Here is a 16,458-nt window from a genome sequence, read left to right on the forward strand (position 1 = left end):
TTAGTTAGGAATATGAAAAACATAAACTGGATCTGTGGTGTAATAAAAGAAAATTGTCCTTAGAATACTAATTAATATGTACAAGTAGTAAAAAGTAGAAACAGATTGAAACGGAAGGAGAATAACAAAACTTGAGCATGTGATACATGTCCTGTGAGGTTTTCTATGTTTGTTATCAAATAATAGCCAAAATATATTTTTTTATTAGGCGAAAATATGTTTGAACTGTTTTTAAGCTTGAAGTCTGATAACTAGAATCTGAAAAAAAACCGAATCTACATCTCTGATATTTACGTAGTATTGCACCACAACACATATACACACAAATTAGAATTAACAACGTCAAAAACCGACACAAAATTAAGACCTATAGGGTGGATTTGTACGAAATTAGAAATTGTATGGAGAAGAAAACAGAGGTGGAGTCAGAGACAGGAAAATACTTTAAAGGAGAAAATGAGGAAACGTAGGGCGGAGTCTTTGCTGTGTGCCAGAAGCAGTTCTGCTCTTGTTTAGTGTTTGAAAAGAAGGTTTCGAAAATGAGAGGTTCTCTGGTTCCGTAATATATTTTTCAAAAAGTAAAGCAAACAGGGTCAAAATTGGCATAGTTTTAAAAATTGGGGGTCTGGTAAGAAATTGCGTAAAGAGACGTGAGATACCTTGAGGCGGTTTCTATCACTTTGAGTCATTGAAATTGTCCCATTGAGAAATAAATAGATTTTCACAAATGTCTGATTGCTCAGTGAGTTTTATAAATGCAAAATTATATGGCCAAATATGAAATTTAATAATAGAAACAATTCATGGAGGAGTATCGTAAAATCATTTTTATGGTGCTAAAGTAGCCGAACATCAAAGTGAGAGTTAAAATTTTTGAAAGCAGTAAAAAACAGATTTCACAACTCTGAAAGTGAAGTTGTTTTCTATGAATTTTCTATTCTAATAAAGTCTTAAATATTTGTCATCAAGCATTGAATAAAGTCAAATCTGCTTCAAAGCTATAACGTTTTCAGTCATTTTGGTTCACACTGACTAGAATCTAATAACAGATTTGGCACATTACAGTAGACATTTTAAATTTTGAGTCTAAATCTTGTTCATAAGCCAATTCTGACATTTAGATTTTGCTGATCATTAATTGTTAGAAAATCCGTGATAATGTTTGATTATGCCAAAGAAACATGTAAAAATACACTAACTTAATCGAATTCATCTTTGACGCACGGCATTAGATCAGCAAGTTTTAACATTTGCAGACGTCAATCTTTTTAAGTGTTTAGATAATTCAATTCAAATATTTTAGGCATACATTAAGAAAACTTTACAAATCTACATAAACTCTTTTTTATTTTAAGCTTAAAACTAATCGGTTATATGTTAACAAATGAGAATAGTATTAGAAATGTTATTTAGGGGTTGAACATTGTGGAATTTCATCCATTACAAACATCTTGAAAAATGCTACTACACAAGTACCTAAAAATATAATAGCTAAAACGATTAAATATGTGATAAAAGGTACGCACACTATTTTGGTAATAAACGCAAAATAGCTTGCTCGGAGTGTTTCTCAATGAAATATTATATGCTCTAGTGAGCACTGCGACATATCAAACTGACACACAAATTCTAAACGATTCTTGGGTCAGTTTTTAAGCAAGTAATGACAAGTCGTTACTTGTGTATTGGATATACCCGAAAATGTTTCTTAATGAATTCATTTTTGCAATCGTCAACGTGTGAACCATTATTTTGATACCATGTATTGGTATTTTTAGGCTAAAAAAGTATTCCTGAATATACCTGAAAATACAAAAAGAATTCACGTGTTAACTTTCAAAAGTTTAAAACATTTTGGGATACAGCTAATACACAAGAACCGAAAAATCTTAGTTGTTTTTTAAATTTTCAAATTGCATTGGAAGTATCAATAAGATCTTTTGAACAACACACTGAAAAATTTTAAATACTTACTATCAAAACAACATCAACAAAATATATACCAATAGATTAAGTTGTTATTTTCTCAAAAAAACAGTTGGTTTTATTTGAAAATAATAACAAAACTTTATATAGCTCAAGACACTAATTTTGACATACCAAAAACAATGATGAAAAGGTTTTGGATATCTTAGATTTCAGCTGTTAGATTTTTTATATACGACTTTTTTGAGCGCAAAAAAATTGTTGTTGAACAGTTGTTTTAAAAATGGTAGGAAACTTTGTTTGAAAGCTAGAAAAAATAACGGAGGGTTCGAAACTAGAGAACAAAGGGACTATAATTATATTTTCATTATCTACTTCTTCACTCAACTACACTCATTTGAGTTTTTTTATTTTTAATTTAATTTTGGAGATATGACGCCATTTATCAAACTGGCACTAATAACAAGTTCGAGGTCGGTTTATATTCACGAAACTCAATATATTTTTAGAAATAAATTTTATTTTCATAGGCAAATAGGAAGATAAATGGACAGTAAAGCTGAATTTTTGGCAGTTCTGAAATGATATCATGTTTTTTGATGAATTTTTAATGGTCATGCTTTGAGATATGAAGTTAATGCTACTTTGTGTTTCTTGAAAAAAACGAACTCCAAGTGACATTCTAATTTTAGTTATAACTTTTTCAAGGTAGAAAGATATCAATGTGGCGGAAGAACTCATAAAACACTGGTTGTGTTGAAAAATGAGTGGGAGATGTCGGAAAGCTTCTGAATCTCAAAATTAAGGTTCTTTGTACAACATAGATTGCACAAACAATTCTACCTAAATGAGAGAAAATCAGCGCAAAATCAGAAAGAAATGCCGAAATGAACTGAACTTCAAATTCCGACGCAAGATTTGTTTTTGTGTTGAACTTAGCATGCTCATTTCAATTGCTTCCATCAATTAAAAAACATAAATTTGTTAAAATATTAAAAATATTGCACTGAATTGTTTGCGCAACAAGAACATTCTAAAAAGCTCAGAGTCTGAGTGACAGCTAAAATTTTGAAGAATCTTCAACCTGGGCCACCACAGTTGGCAAATTTTTCTGTTTTTCGTTTGATACCACAGAAAGTATTCAAGACTTTATGCCACTTCTCAATAATGCTCAGGTTTCTAGACATATGTGTTTGTTTCTGAAAAAAAGTATGTCATTCTGCAATTTCTGAATGCAATTTTAAAAAAAGGCAAACAATAAGGGTTATTTAGATATTGTTTACAATTTGTGATTTTTTCAATCAGGATAAAGATAACTTGATTAAAGCATTGGCTCAAAACTGTCGACTTTTCATGTGTCCCTGGCAATAGATGTTCAAGTCTGTGAAACTTTAAATTTGGGATGTTGGCTCTGTCCATTTTCTGCCACAGTTATCTTTAATTAGGCCCGTGTTCACTATTCAAAAAATAAATTGATATAAGATCAATATGAATAAATAAAAGAGCTTCTTTAGACATTAGCACAAAGTGCTTTGAAGTTTGAACTTATTCACATACTATTTTTATTCAAGTTTTATTGAAACAATTTTGCTACAAATACTACAAATAAGTAAAGTTAATGGAGTAGAAATGTAAACAAATGCGGTGATTAAATGGTTTTTGAGTAAAGCAGATAAATATTCCAAATAAAGTTACGAACATACTACTGGAATGTACAAAAAAGTTGAAAAGCGAAATGGGAGAGATGGGAAGAACATGCAATTATATTACTAAGTAACAATACGATATCAAGAACTAGATGTTGGTAAACCAGCATTAAAAACGTGTTGTGAGGAAGATGGGGGATCCGTAAAAAACCAGAAAAAGTTCAGATTATGGATAATAAATGTTTGAATGCAAGAGGAAAATACAGAAATATATGAATGAAGTAAGGTAGGTAACACTGTGGTCATGGTATGTTAATCATGCAAAAAAACAAAGCATTTTTACAAAGCATTAGACGAAGTAATGAAAAAGAAAAATGTTAAAAAAAAAACAATTAATATGGCCGAGGTGTTAAAGCTTGGCTGCATATTGATTGAGACATAGATTGTGAAATTTGATTGCACGGGATTGAGGCACTTTTTAATAAAAAGTAATAATGTGACAAGCAGAAATTACACGCAAAATGATAAGGAGTAAAGTTTTAGGTTTTTGACAAATTTTGGGAAGTCTAAAACTGAAACCAACAATTGTATTGAAAGAAATAGGTTTTGTCAATGGCGACGCAATCAGAAGAAAAAGAACAATGACAGTTGCAAAACAGTTAAAGGCGTTACTGTTAATCCACAGTCCAAACATTTGGAACATGGCACCCTGCAATTCCTTTGACATTGTGCATGTCGAACTCCGAAGATGTCACGCGCTTTATTTGCCTCCAAGCATCAAGATTGCCCTTTTGCCACTGTCGCATTGCCACGAAATCAAGTATGTACGGCTTTCCGAACAGGTACATTTCCATATTCGGCTTGTTGGCCAGAAACTCGTCTTCGATATCCTTCTCGCAACGTTGATCGAAACGCCACCAACCATCTCCTCTGCTGCTGTAAAGCCAAAAGAATTTGACTCGAGCAACATTGAAATTCGCCTGAACGTTGTATTGGGCTGCAGTAGGAACATCACTGCCTGCAGTGGGAGTTTGCATTCCCTGCTGTCCACCTACACTATTTTGCTCGTCGTCTCTGATATCCATTTTTATGTTTGTTGTTGGAAGTGGCAAGCCCATTTGCCCTGGAGGGAAAACTGTAAAATTAAATTTATATAAGCAACTGGAAGTTAAATATATATTATTCTTTTGGCGCCAGAAAAAATGCTCAGTGATGTAGTGTCACAGAGGCACCGTTAACTAAACCGATCGCGGTATATTTCGGAGGGATATTTGGTAAAATTGTCTCTTAAAAAAAACGAAAAACGGAAACCCTCAAGGTTGCAAATTGCGCTTCTATTAGTCGACATTACAATGTTTACGGAACAATCTACCTGGCACGAGGTTAGCTCAAACACAGTGAATAAAAAATGTTTACTAGATTTATATGACTATCGTCTAAATATTAAATGAAACAACTTTTTACAAAATTAAATTTACCGTTATATTGTGTATTGCCCAGAAATTGATTATTTCCAGCGAATACAGGGTTGGCGGCTTGTTGAACGTCTCCCCAATTTCTTGCAGCATTATTCCAGAATGGTGGAAACTGATTTCCCCAATACCCAAGTGTATAAGGAAAATCAGAATGCGCCTGGAACTGTGGCCATCCAAACTGATTTACCATTCCTTGACTAGTGGTCGGCACTTGATAGTTGCCTTGGGCATTATGAACTAAAACATTGTTTTAAACTTGAGGTAATATCATTGTGCAGTCTGTTGTCAAAACAAACTGGTTTAATGAAAAACTCTGCATAATATTATGCTGTCTTGCTCTAATTGCAAAGCGTGAGGTTTTCAAAGAGCTTAGCAAAAAAAATTTTAGCAAGGAAATTGTTGAAAGCTGACCTACTGAGTACAAAATATCCAGGTACCGTATTTCCTCTATTAGTAAGGCATGCGTAGCTAATTTTCGAACACCTATTTAGATGCAAAACTAAGAGTTATCGCTCAAGTTCTTACTCAAGGTTTCCACTAAGTTATGGCACAATGTCATCAGTTTCAATAGCAGAAACTGGACCAAAAGGACAAATCTCACGACTAATACACAAAAATTATCCGACTTGTATACATATCTTTCCAATTTTGACTTGTTACACCGAGTCTTTAAGAGGTTTCCTAATTTGTAGAACAACTTTGTAATGCAAACTATAGTGGAAAAATAAATTGGTGCACAACTATTAAAAGTGCCAAACTAATAGAGGCGCCTTACTTATAGAGGAAATACGGTAGTTTAAATCAATACTATAACTTTGTACGAAAATATATCAGTATCTTGAAGCTTCCTAGTGCTAAGCAGCTGGAACATTCTAAGGGATCAGCTAGAAGCTTCTGCATTTGGCTTCAGGAAACAGGTGTCACCACTTCTTTGTAAAACAACTTAGCCATGGAAATTTTCAAGTTTAAAAAAATATTACAGTTTCCATTGTTGTTCATATGAGGTGCTGCAGCCACGAGTTCTCTGTTTCCGTTTTGGTTTGCGTTCATTGCCGCTGGAAATTGTTATTTTAGTAATGCGCTTGACTAAAAAAAGGCACCTCTTAACAAGTTGACATCAGGCTTCACGTCGATTTCCTCGTCCTGAACCTCTTCTTCGTCGTCGTCAACTGAAACCTTGTTTTATTCTAGAAGAAAGACTAATAAAAGGTACATATAACTTTTGTTAGTTTTTTGGTTTAGCTTCTGGATGTCTAGGAAATTAGTATTCAGAAAAAAATTGAATGTTTTTTTTTCCTATTTTACACTCTTGTACTTTCCATTTCTTAATGAGAAAGTGTTTCTGATTATCTGAATTATTTTACAGATGAATCTTTTCATATCATATCCAAACAAAATCTTACCATCTCTTGGTGCATCGCCTTTCAAGCAAACTTGAGCGCTCAAATTTAGAATTATGGAGCTATCAAATGGTCTTCGGCAGACGGCACAGTTGAGCATATCATTTTGAATAGAGCCTTTGATGCAAATGTAGCAAAACTCGTGATTGCAATCAAGCCGCACTGGCCTGTTCGGCGTGTTATGGCAGATTGTGCAAATGTCGGTCATTATACACCTGAAATCGATTATATTTCACTGCATTTATAAAAAGTGAGAAAAGGGTTTAAAAGTAACACTTAGCAAAAAAAAAAGTTTCGCAATAAAAGGCTTAGACAATCATTATCAAAGTTTTATCAGTAGCAATTGCATGCAATTGTATTTTTTCAATGTGTACTGTACGAATATTTTTTTTTTTAAACTGATAAACATATTGTGTTAAATCACAATTCATTTCTTCTAAAATTTGCTTAGAAATTGTTGATAAAATGATATTGAAAACATGCAAATGTGCTAATGTCTGCAATGTGTCGTCAAATACATTGTGCACGTACTATCGATATGCAACAAGAGTGACCCCGAAGAGACAAATGCATATTCACTCTGTTGAGCGAGAGAGAAGAGGAGACACAGGAATCATTGCTGAGTGATGGAAAGCAAATAGGAATGTGGAGTCTAAAGACATCGAACGTATGTACAGAGTGGTAGGGTGTCAGACAAATTTTTCACACTTGATAGTCAGGAATCGATACAAATTCACTTTCTAGAAAGTTGTGACGTCACCCTCATTTTATAAAGAACTTTGAAGACTTCTGCGCAGTTTTATGCTAACGATTAAATCTGAAAATTTCCAGAAGTCTAATTTCAAAATGTTGATGTATCGAAAATAACTTGTACTTTTCTTGATATCTTGTTCCGCACTAATGCTTCGATTATTTTGGTGTTTTTAAATAAGAAAAAAGCAATGCAACGTCACCGTGATGCTCTCGTTGCTTGACGACCAAGTCAAACAATAGTTTTCGTAGGCTTCTATGAAGCGAATCTGTTCGAGCTAATCAAATCTGATTTTGTGCACTTTGGAATGACGATATTGTAGAATTACCGAGTTCAGCGCCGTAAGAATCTATTTAACCTTTTAAATTGAACTGAAACTCTTCTATCTCCAAGCAGCTTCTTTGAATCTGAAAATTTCAGAATAAAAACTGCGGTAACGGTTCACATTTTTATTCAGATTTTTTTATAGCCTTATTGAAACAAATTTTGTTAAAATTGTAAAAATATTGAAGGAAACATAGTATTAATTGAACGACAATAAAGAAAAATTGAGAGACTGAAGATGTTCGGAACATTCTGGAAGTACATCAAAAGAAAGGGAATTGGACGACACGGACTAGGGGGATCGGAGAACCGAAAACACGTGTTAGAAACCAACAGATGGAATTGAGGTCATATTAAAATCCAGGAAATCCGTCAACGTCTTTGGTAAATTGCAACCGTCTCTTTTGCACAAACATGCATGCTCACTTGAGATGGATGATTAGCTTTGTGGAACTGGAAGGCTTGAAATGAGTGTCTCATAGAAACACTTTTAAAATATGTTGATGTTGTCGGCGCTGGCTATCTGAACTTCGTTTACACGGTACTATAGCTTTCTGGGGATGGCACGTAGCTACTAACTTGGTACACGAGGTCACTCATTGTATAGCCCTTGGAAAGGTCGTCGGAGTCAATGGGCTCCCAGCAACGTATGAGCTTGGTGAGTTGATCTTGGGCATCTTGGACAGCGTTCATGGCGGTTGGACGGGAACCGAAGGCAGATGCCAAGACGAGAGAAGATATTAGGATTTTTCTCAAAATCTAAGAAGGGGTCACTCGCTGTATAGCCCTTGGAAAGGTTGTCGGAGTCAATAATCGGCATTTATCTGCAGATTCTTGCACAAGTTCAGCCCTAATAAATTTATTGAATGGAACATTATCAAGGCTTCCTATGCCTGCTTTTCAAAACACACGCTGGTCAAATGCAGATTCGTTATTTCATGACTTTCGAAATGATTAATTTTGTTTTGTGAGCACCATGCTTATTAATTTAGAAATTCAGATAAAACAGTAATATGCTTTGACGTTTCTTCATATTTTTTAAATCACGTAAAAATAGGCTACTAAATTGCAGTATTTAATTTTCTCTCAAAACGAAAAAAAGCCACTTATGAGGTTACTTAGAAAAGCTTCAGAAACATTAATAACTAAGCTTATCAACGCATGTTATTTCTATTCTCAGTCTTTCAATTGCAAAAGGTTTTTAGGGATTAATTAGGTAAAGTTTAAAAAATCTAATGAAAAGAAGATTTGATTTTTTGAATTTCGGTTAACATTTCTCAGATTTTCGTTAGATAAAAAAGGGGCACATTAAGATTTTTTCATTGAAGCTAAATTATCACAAATGGGAAGTTTGTTTGAAACTATTAACATTGTGCGAAATTGATAAAATATATGAGTGTGTACATATTTTATGAAACGCGTTAATTAACAAAATATGTGCATCAATAATTTTTGAAATGAATGTAAGATTGAGTTTGTCTCAATATAATGCACCACAACACTTCATGCTTATTGTGTAGTTCATCGTAAGGTCTCGTACACAACTCGTATCACTTAAAATGGCAAAAATGGGTACTGCAAAAAAGGACACTGTTTTCTGGGAGAAAATTAATCATAGTTTTTAAAAAGATTCAGAATGTTTCTCGTTTAACCAACATAACACATATCATTCATCCTATACTACACCACTTTGGAAAATTCGTTTTGAAAATAATGAGTTTCTAGATGTTAGTACAATTCAAATGTTCCCCCGAAATTGGATTCTTTCCTTTAACTATCAAACTAACTCTATAAATTTTGTATCAAATAGTTTCTTAAACTTAATATAGTGACGTATTAGCCCAAAAACATCTGAGCTCATCCAAAGCTGTCTCGACTTCTGTTCAGCCAAAAACTAATGCATTAGAAATTGGCTTCGACTGTGTACACATGAACGCTTGATTATATATTAGATATGTAACATTTTTTTTGGATACTGACATAACAAGTGATAATTTTCTCAAATTTTTTCCAGATTCTGTTGCGTGTCAGTCACGGAGTGGCAACGTCAGAGCCAGGTACACACTGTAACCGGTTTTGTGCCATGTACACTTCGAAAGTGGGCGGGATGTTTCATTTCATATGATGCTCATCCCTGCAATCCTCCTCGTCACTCAATCTGCACTTTTGTTTCTCTTATATCTTATACGTCTCTTTTCCAAAGACTCTGTAAGCCCCGCCTTATGGAATTCTTGCTCCGCCCTTTCAGCTTTCATATTCAAACAGCGCTGAGAACAGTATTCGCCAAAAGCTGAATTCTTTTACAGCTTAACTCTTTCGTGCTTCTTCGATGTTGAGAAAAATCCTTATATCTTCTCTCGTCTTGGCATCTGCCTTCGGTTCCCGTTCAACCGCCATGAACGCTGTCCAAGATGCCCAAGATCAACTCACCAAGCTCATCCGTTGCTGGGAGCCCATTGACTCCGACGACCTTTCCAAAGGTCATACAATGAGTGACCCCGTGTACCAACTATGTAGCTACATGCCATCCCCAAAAGATTACAACAAGTTCCACGTGAATGGAGTTCAAATGGACAGCGACGACTACACCACTATTTTGACAATGTTTGCCAACCAACTTCCAGGATACGCTGTTTTAAATGTCTGTCTACAAGAGGTAAGCTATCAATACAGAAAGAAACACTGAAACAGATTTTAATGAGACATTTATTTCAGGCCTTCCAGTTCCACAAAGCCAACCACCCATCCCAAGTCAGCCTGAGATGTTTGTGTCAAAGAGACGGTTGCAACCTGCCGAAAACGTTGACGGATTTTCTTGACTTCAACAAGGGCCCAATCCCAGCTGTTAACTTCTAATTTGTGCTCCAATCCTCCTACTCCTTGTTGTTCGAAACCGTGCCCTCACTCGTGCTTCCAGAATGTTCCAAACATCTTCACTCTCTCAATTCTCCTGTACTGTCGTTCAAAGAATGCCCTTTTTCCTTTAATTTATTTATAATTTTCACAAGAATTGTTGCAGTAAGGCTACAAACAATCAGAATAAAAATGTGAACTGTTACCGCAGTTTTTATTGCTAAATTTTCAGGGGTACATAATAAAGAATTTGCATGGGGAGTTGTTTTCCAAACTATAAAAAAAGTTGTTTCTTATAATTATAACAACTACGAACAGATTTGTTTTACAGACGCCAACAAAAAATTTTCGCTTAACTTGTTTTAGTAATCAATAAGGTCATTACTGTGACGTGGATAGGCTATGTTCTTAATGGGAAAACCAGAATAAGAAAAGCATTGAGGCAGAGCATAATGTCGATGAAAGTCCAAGTTTACATTAATACATAAAAATTTAAATTAGACTTATCAATTCCAATAATAAAAAACTTTGAAAACATAAAAATTAAAATTATACAGAACGAACTTGAAATGAACTAAATTTGTTCTTCACTTTGCTTCCAAGAAATCCTGAAAAAAAAATCTTCTAAAACATCTTTATTGAAATTTAATCTTGTAGTTTTGCGGAAGTAATTCCAATAATTTAATTGTGTTTTTCAAATAATCCTTGAATTGAGAACATCACAATTTTCAGTATTTATCCCGCTTAAAATGACGGGAACTATCAAAATTTGCAGAATTCCTGTGATCATCATTTCCTTTGAATGCTTCAATTGTTTTTGAGTTGAATATCTTTCAGTCCTGCTTGATTCAATAACAATGGAAAAAAACTTTTAATCTGAAGCGATGACAAACGCGTCAAAGCCCAATGCTGCAAGAAAAACTAACGTTATCTACCATGGCTTAATTTTATTCATCTAAAACATATAGGTGCACTTTTGGAGGCTTAGAAAGTTTTATTCAAGCTCAGTGAGCATGTGAGTAGTTCCACGCAAATGTTAATACCGATGTTTTGGAACGGGGACACAGGATAACGTTGATAACCGTTGATCATGAACTTGAATAGACAAATTAGAGAAATTACAAAATTATCTGGTGCGGTTGCAAAAGCGTCAGAAAGTTGCTCACTGGGGGAGCTTTTTAAGTATGCTAAGAGATATAGGGCGAGGAATTTATTTATTTAAATTTTATATATGTGTGAAATTTGAAGGATCGAAAAAATATGCAAGTAATCAAATGCTCAACAACATATTCAAATCATTCAGCTCAGCTTCATTATTTTGTAAAATATTGATCGTTCAAATGCAATGATTTCGTTGAAAATTTTAAATGTTCATTTGTCAGGGAAAACAAACGTTTCCATACACATTTTCAGGGATAATGAAACTAGATGAGATGGAAAAAAACTATCTGTTAAGTTTGAAGAGTGGCTAATCAGTTTGTAATTATGCGTTTTTCACGGAGAAGTAGCGCCAAGGGAATTTTTTTTTGCAAATTGTATTTTGTTTTAATTTCGAATGTTTGTATTTTAAAGTTATGTCTTTGTATATACGACATTGTTCTAAACGTGCAGCAGTGAGCTTGCAGACATATTCAGTTGACACTTTTCATGCACCAATTGTTGCCTAGATATTTTTCGGAACTTTGCGTGCTTTCATTTTTCATTCTTTAGAAAACTAAGCATACACCAACAACAATTCTTTTCAGTGTTAATCACGGCTGTATTTCTGTTGTGCCAATCATTTTTTTTACAGACCCATCTGTTGTATTGCATATTAGAGAACGGCAAAAATTTTGAACAGTTGTTCCGATCGCATATCTCTAAAATAAATGGACACGAATGGACGGAATGGACGGATATTGTTTGAATGTGTCAAACAAATATATGTCAACAGAGTATACGAGTTATTCTGCTAGTTTTAAATATTTTAAAAAACATCAAAATTTAATATCGAAAGTTTTCACGCACACTTTTGTCTGTTGTGAATTGTTTTCATGAGTATATGGCATGCTTTTCAATTATTTCTAAACACATTAAATAACAATTTGAAACCTAAATTCTTCCTAAATAATATTCATTCGGTATGTGACTCTCAAAGAAATTTCATTTATTTGTTAACTGATAATTTTTGGCATTTTGTCGATGACTTTATCCACGTATGACACATATACTGCATAAATTTTTTTTCATTTTTTTAAATTATTTTTTTATTCGAAAAATTCGAATAAATTGTATAACACTTAACATCTTTCTTTCAATAATAACCTTTCAAAACTTTTTTCTATTTTGCTAAAAAACTGACGCCATTGCCAATTAATAGGGAAAAGTTCAAACGCATTCTATATTTATAACCGGTATATTTTTTTAACTTTCCTTAATTAAAAAAACTTAACTTTTTTCACTGCCCAATAGAAATTTAATTCATTTTTGACGTATGTATTCCAAATGAAATTCAATTTTGAACGTCCAGGAATAGCTAAAATCAAAAAAAAAACAACATGTTTCAATTCTTCCAATGAAACGAAGTTTGCAACAGTCAGAGAGCTTTAATTAAAAGGGAAAACCTCACGCTTTTCTTCAGAATATTGAAGGGGGATTTTTGTTTTAGAAAATTTGGAAATAGTAGGGAGTGCTCTAACAAAAAATTATCTTACAAGGAAAGTTGTCTCACCGTTTTTTTATGTTGTTCAACATTTTTGATTTGTTCAGCTTTAGATTAAAGGTGGTGTAGTCGAATTTTTTTTATTGCCTTCTTAAACTCAACATTGTCTAAAAAAACCAAATTTCATAATGAAAATTCCTGAAAACTTTTCAGAAAAAAGTTATGACGGCTCAAAAAATGGCCTAAAATTAGTTAAAATCGGAAATTTTACTTGTCAATGGCGCATCGGGCCGAAACAATTTTTTTGAACTCACCGTCAATTTGTGAGTATACAAGTTGATTATCTTGCGTTTTAAACTTGATTAAGGTTTTAAAAGCCGATGGACGGCGAGATTTTTAATTTTTTTAAACCAAAACTCGCTGTCCACCGACTTAAAAAAACACCTTAATAACTTTTTTCTGAAAAGTTTTCAAGAAGTTTCATTATGAAATTCGGTGTTTTTAGACAATTTTGAGTCTAATCAGGCAATAAAAAATTCGACTAAACCACCTTTAAGATTTTGTAATCATTATAATTTTTTATACATACATATACAGTCGTTTAATTTTTAGTATGCTGTAACAATGTTAATTTGTTAATTTTAACAAGCTCCACGGTATTTTTGACTAAGATTTTTAATATTTTATATTATTTAAAATGCTAATTCGTCCGAAAACTTTTTTTTTGAAATGCTCACAAAAATCACGGAATTTTTTATGGAAAGTGTTTTTTTTTGTTTAGTTTTTACTATTGCAACAAAAAACAAAGGATGGGCGTTCTAGAGAAATGACAGTGTTTTCTAGAGACAGAGGAGAAAAATATAGGGGAAGGATGATATTAAAAAAGCATGGCACATACCGATTCCTCACGAACTAGACGAAAATTGCTTGCCTACACTCCCACATGCAAACACTGTGCAGTAGAGAGCACAGTTACTATTCTAATCTAATCTATTATCTAAACTAATCTATTGACCTTTCCGTCTTGCTCATAGTTGATCTTGCACACGTTACAAGACGTTGCAACTATCTGCAGCATTATATCTTTTCCATATTCGTCATTTTCCGGTACCAACTGCACATACAATGTCTACTTCAAGACCGCTTTCTTACCCTAGCTTAAAATGTGTTCTTCAACACATTGACTATAATTTGAGGCCAGTTTTTTTCGTCACTTTTGAAAACTTGAATTTGAGGCTTAGGAAACATTGTCAAAATTAAAATAGTGTTACAATTATTACTCACGTTTTCACCATTATGAAAATTTATCCATTGAAATCATTTTACGGTACAGCTACTGCACAATTACTGTTTTTTGTTTTGCTCAAAATCTGTTCTCTTTACAGATTTCAAATCTTGGACTTTTTCCCCACAATTCAAAATAACAAGAATATATTTTCTCACGGAATTAAATTTTGTGAACTCGCTCATTCAAGCATAACCATAAACACGACTAAATATGAATTAGCTGTGATCAAAGAAAACGGTGAACTATATGATGCTTTCGATGCGTAGAAAGTTCCTGAAACAGCATTGGAAAAGCAGATATTTGAGATGGAACGAAATCCAAAGTTGTATACTCAGCTCATTATCACTTCGAAACGTTGCACTACCATTGAAGTGGTCGAGAATCTTAGAAATCTTCCGGAGTGTTTGGAATATTTACTCAGCAAAATACTAAACCACCAGAAGAAGATAATTAGCATTGAAACGATGTCGATTAAACTGAAATACTGTGATTTTATTCCGCGCAATTTAAGATTGAAAGTTCGAAGGCTTATCATTGCCCGTCGCCTTTACGAAGAAGATATTTTGAGAATTACTGAAATTATCGATTCAACAAGTCCACTTGAAAAACTGGAACTTGATTGGCCGTTCGACTTTGAACATCCAATTGTTACATCCGCAAAGCTTCTAGTTTTCAACATCGCCACGTTTTTTGATAAAATTCGCAATACGCGAGTACACTTTACTTATAGCAAAAGAACCTTGAGGAATCTCAATCATAGAGTTGACTGGTGGACCAAAGAAGGAAAAGATATTGGAACCCATTATTCTTTCGACGTTGGATCGGTAAAAGAAGGTAAATACAATATAAAGCAGATCAACAATTTTTTCAAAGGAAGACTTGATAAAAAGTAAGTTATAAAATTGAGTTTTCTAAAAACCTCATCTTTATGTTTTCAGATCAATCTCAAAAACAGGTTGCGTTTCATTGGAAATGGACAATACATCTCGATTAGACATCTACTGTGAGGAAGCTCAAAATAATTGGACTCTCAATCTGAAAGTTGTTGCAAACGAATAAGATTCAATATCTGATTTTCTCATATGTGTATTTTTAAAATTTTCAAAATCATTGTTTCATGTTTAATCATTTTTGAATTTGTGATAAATTTCTTTTAATAATTTTTTAAATTTTTTTTTCAAAAAATGACTAAAAGACCGTTAGGTCAATCTGTTCTTCAAGTGCTATGCACTGCGGATCTGGGTGTCAGGTATACTGCCTGGTGGTGATCCCACTGGGTTTGAATTGAAGCCACGTCCTAGCCGGAAACTGTAGCCTGGTTGTGGATTGCTCCACTTCCCAATAGAGACACTTAGACCTAGGGGGTGAGAACGGACTTGAACTTGTGACCTCGAGAACTATGTTACAGTATTGACATATCATTTGAAACGAAAAGCCATCATGCAATCATGTCCGAGTGGTTACACAGGTTAGTGGCAGCTTAATGGCAGGTTAAAATGCGCCAGCAGGTTAGTGTCAGCTTAGTATCAGGTTAAAAGTCGCTGTCAGACTAAGAGAAGGTTAGTGTCAGCTAAGTAATTTTCGCCCAAATTTTGAAAAAAGCGCGTCAGGTGAACGGTGAGTAAGTGTCAAGTGATGGGTCAGATGAGTGAAAATTAAAGTTTCAGAAACTGAGTGAAAGTTCATAAAAATGAGTTATATGTTCATTCGTGTAAATTTCTGAAAACATAATTTCCAGAAATACAGTTTCGGGGTTACCGCACCGGATCATGAACCGCGTCAGGCAATTGTCAGGTTAAGAGCAGGCTTGAGCCGGCAAATGGTAACTGGCAGGTTACTGTCAGGCAAAGTTGCTCAAAAACGTTTTTTTTCAATTTTCCCAAAATTTTTCTAATCTTGTAGAACACAACTGGTTTACTATTTTGCATCAATATGAATGCTCATATCACGGTTTCTGGTGAAAGCTTACAGTAGGTTTTCAAGAATGGGCTCATAAAACTTGTTGTCTCCGGTGGCCTATAGCTCTGCGGAGCAAATTCCTTTTTAAATTTAAAAAATGAATCACTAACAAGTTGCAGATAATGATCAAATAAATAACTTCTCAGTTGAAAACTTTTCACCAAAAAATTGTTGGCCGAGGTTTGGACATGAGAA

At 33.8% G+C, this 16,458-nt stretch overlaps 3 protein-coding genes, 3 non-coding genes and 1 pseudogene across 7 annotated transcripts; 3 read left to right on the forward strand and 4 right to left on the reverse strand.

Moving 5' to 3' along the window:
* Nucleotides 1-1,969: 1,969 nt before the first annotated feature.
* 21ur-13239 lies at nt 1,970-1,990 on the reverse strand. Its single transcript, NR_071630.1, has one exon.
* Nucleotides 1,991-3,467: 1,477 nt separating this feature from the next.
* C02B8.6 (putative RING finger protein C02B8.6) lies at nt 3,468-6,662 on the reverse strand. The gene is made up of 5 exons (NM_076968.11): nt 6,451-6,662; nt 6,148-6,216; nt 6,028-6,102; nt 5,051-5,284; nt 3,468-4,707 (listed from the first exon to the last, which is right to left on the reverse strand). Exons 1-5 carry the CDS (start codon nt 6,653-6,655, stop codon nt 4,247-4,249), a joined length of 1,044 nt encoding a protein of 347 aa, NP_509369.2. The 5' UTR covers nt 6,656-6,662; the 3' UTR covers nt 3,468-4,246.
* Nucleotides 6,076-6,096, forward strand: 21ur-14363. The gene has a single exon (NR_071631.1).
* Nucleotides 6,663-7,613: 951 nt separating the features above from the next.
* 21ur-13581 lies at nt 7,614-7,634 on the reverse strand. The gene has a single exon (NR_071632.1).
* Nucleotides 7,635-8,056: 422 nt separating this feature from the next.
* On the reverse strand, nt 8,057-8,215 carry C02B8.7 (uncharacterized protein; the record flags this gene model as incomplete). Its single annotated transcript, NM_076969.1, has 1 exon — nt 8,057-8,215. One exon carries the CDS (start codon nt 8,213-8,215, stop codon nt 8,057-8,059), a length of 159 nt encoding a protein of 52 aa, NP_509370.1.
* Nucleotides 8,216-9,812: 1,597 nt separating this feature from the next.
* C02B8.3 (DUF5354 domain-containing protein) lies at nt 9,813-10,579 on the forward strand. Its single transcript, NM_076970.6, has 2 exons — nt 9,813-10,178; nt 10,238-10,579. The coding sequence occupies exons 1-2, from the start codon at nt 9,918-9,920 to the stop codon at nt 10,376-10,378; spliced, it is 402 nt and encodes a 133-aa protein (NP_509371.1). The 5' UTR covers nt 9,813-9,917; the 3' UTR covers nt 10,379-10,579.
* A 3,721-nt stretch (nt 10,580-14,300) lies between these two features.
* On the forward strand, nt 14,301-15,365 carry fbxc-38 (annotated as a pseudogene). Its single transcript has 2 exons — nt 14,301-15,193; nt 15,243-15,365. Coding segments are annotated over exons 1-2 (1,016 nt in total).
* The last annotated feature ends 1,093 nt before the right edge of the window (nt 15,366-16,458 follow it).

This window comes from Caenorhabditis elegans, chromosome X (genome assembly GCF_000002985.6).
Source record: "Caenorhabditis elegans chromosome X".
Classification (NCBI taxonomy): Eukaryota; Metazoa; Nematoda; class Chromadorea; order Rhabditida; family Rhabditidae; genus Caenorhabditis; species Caenorhabditis elegans.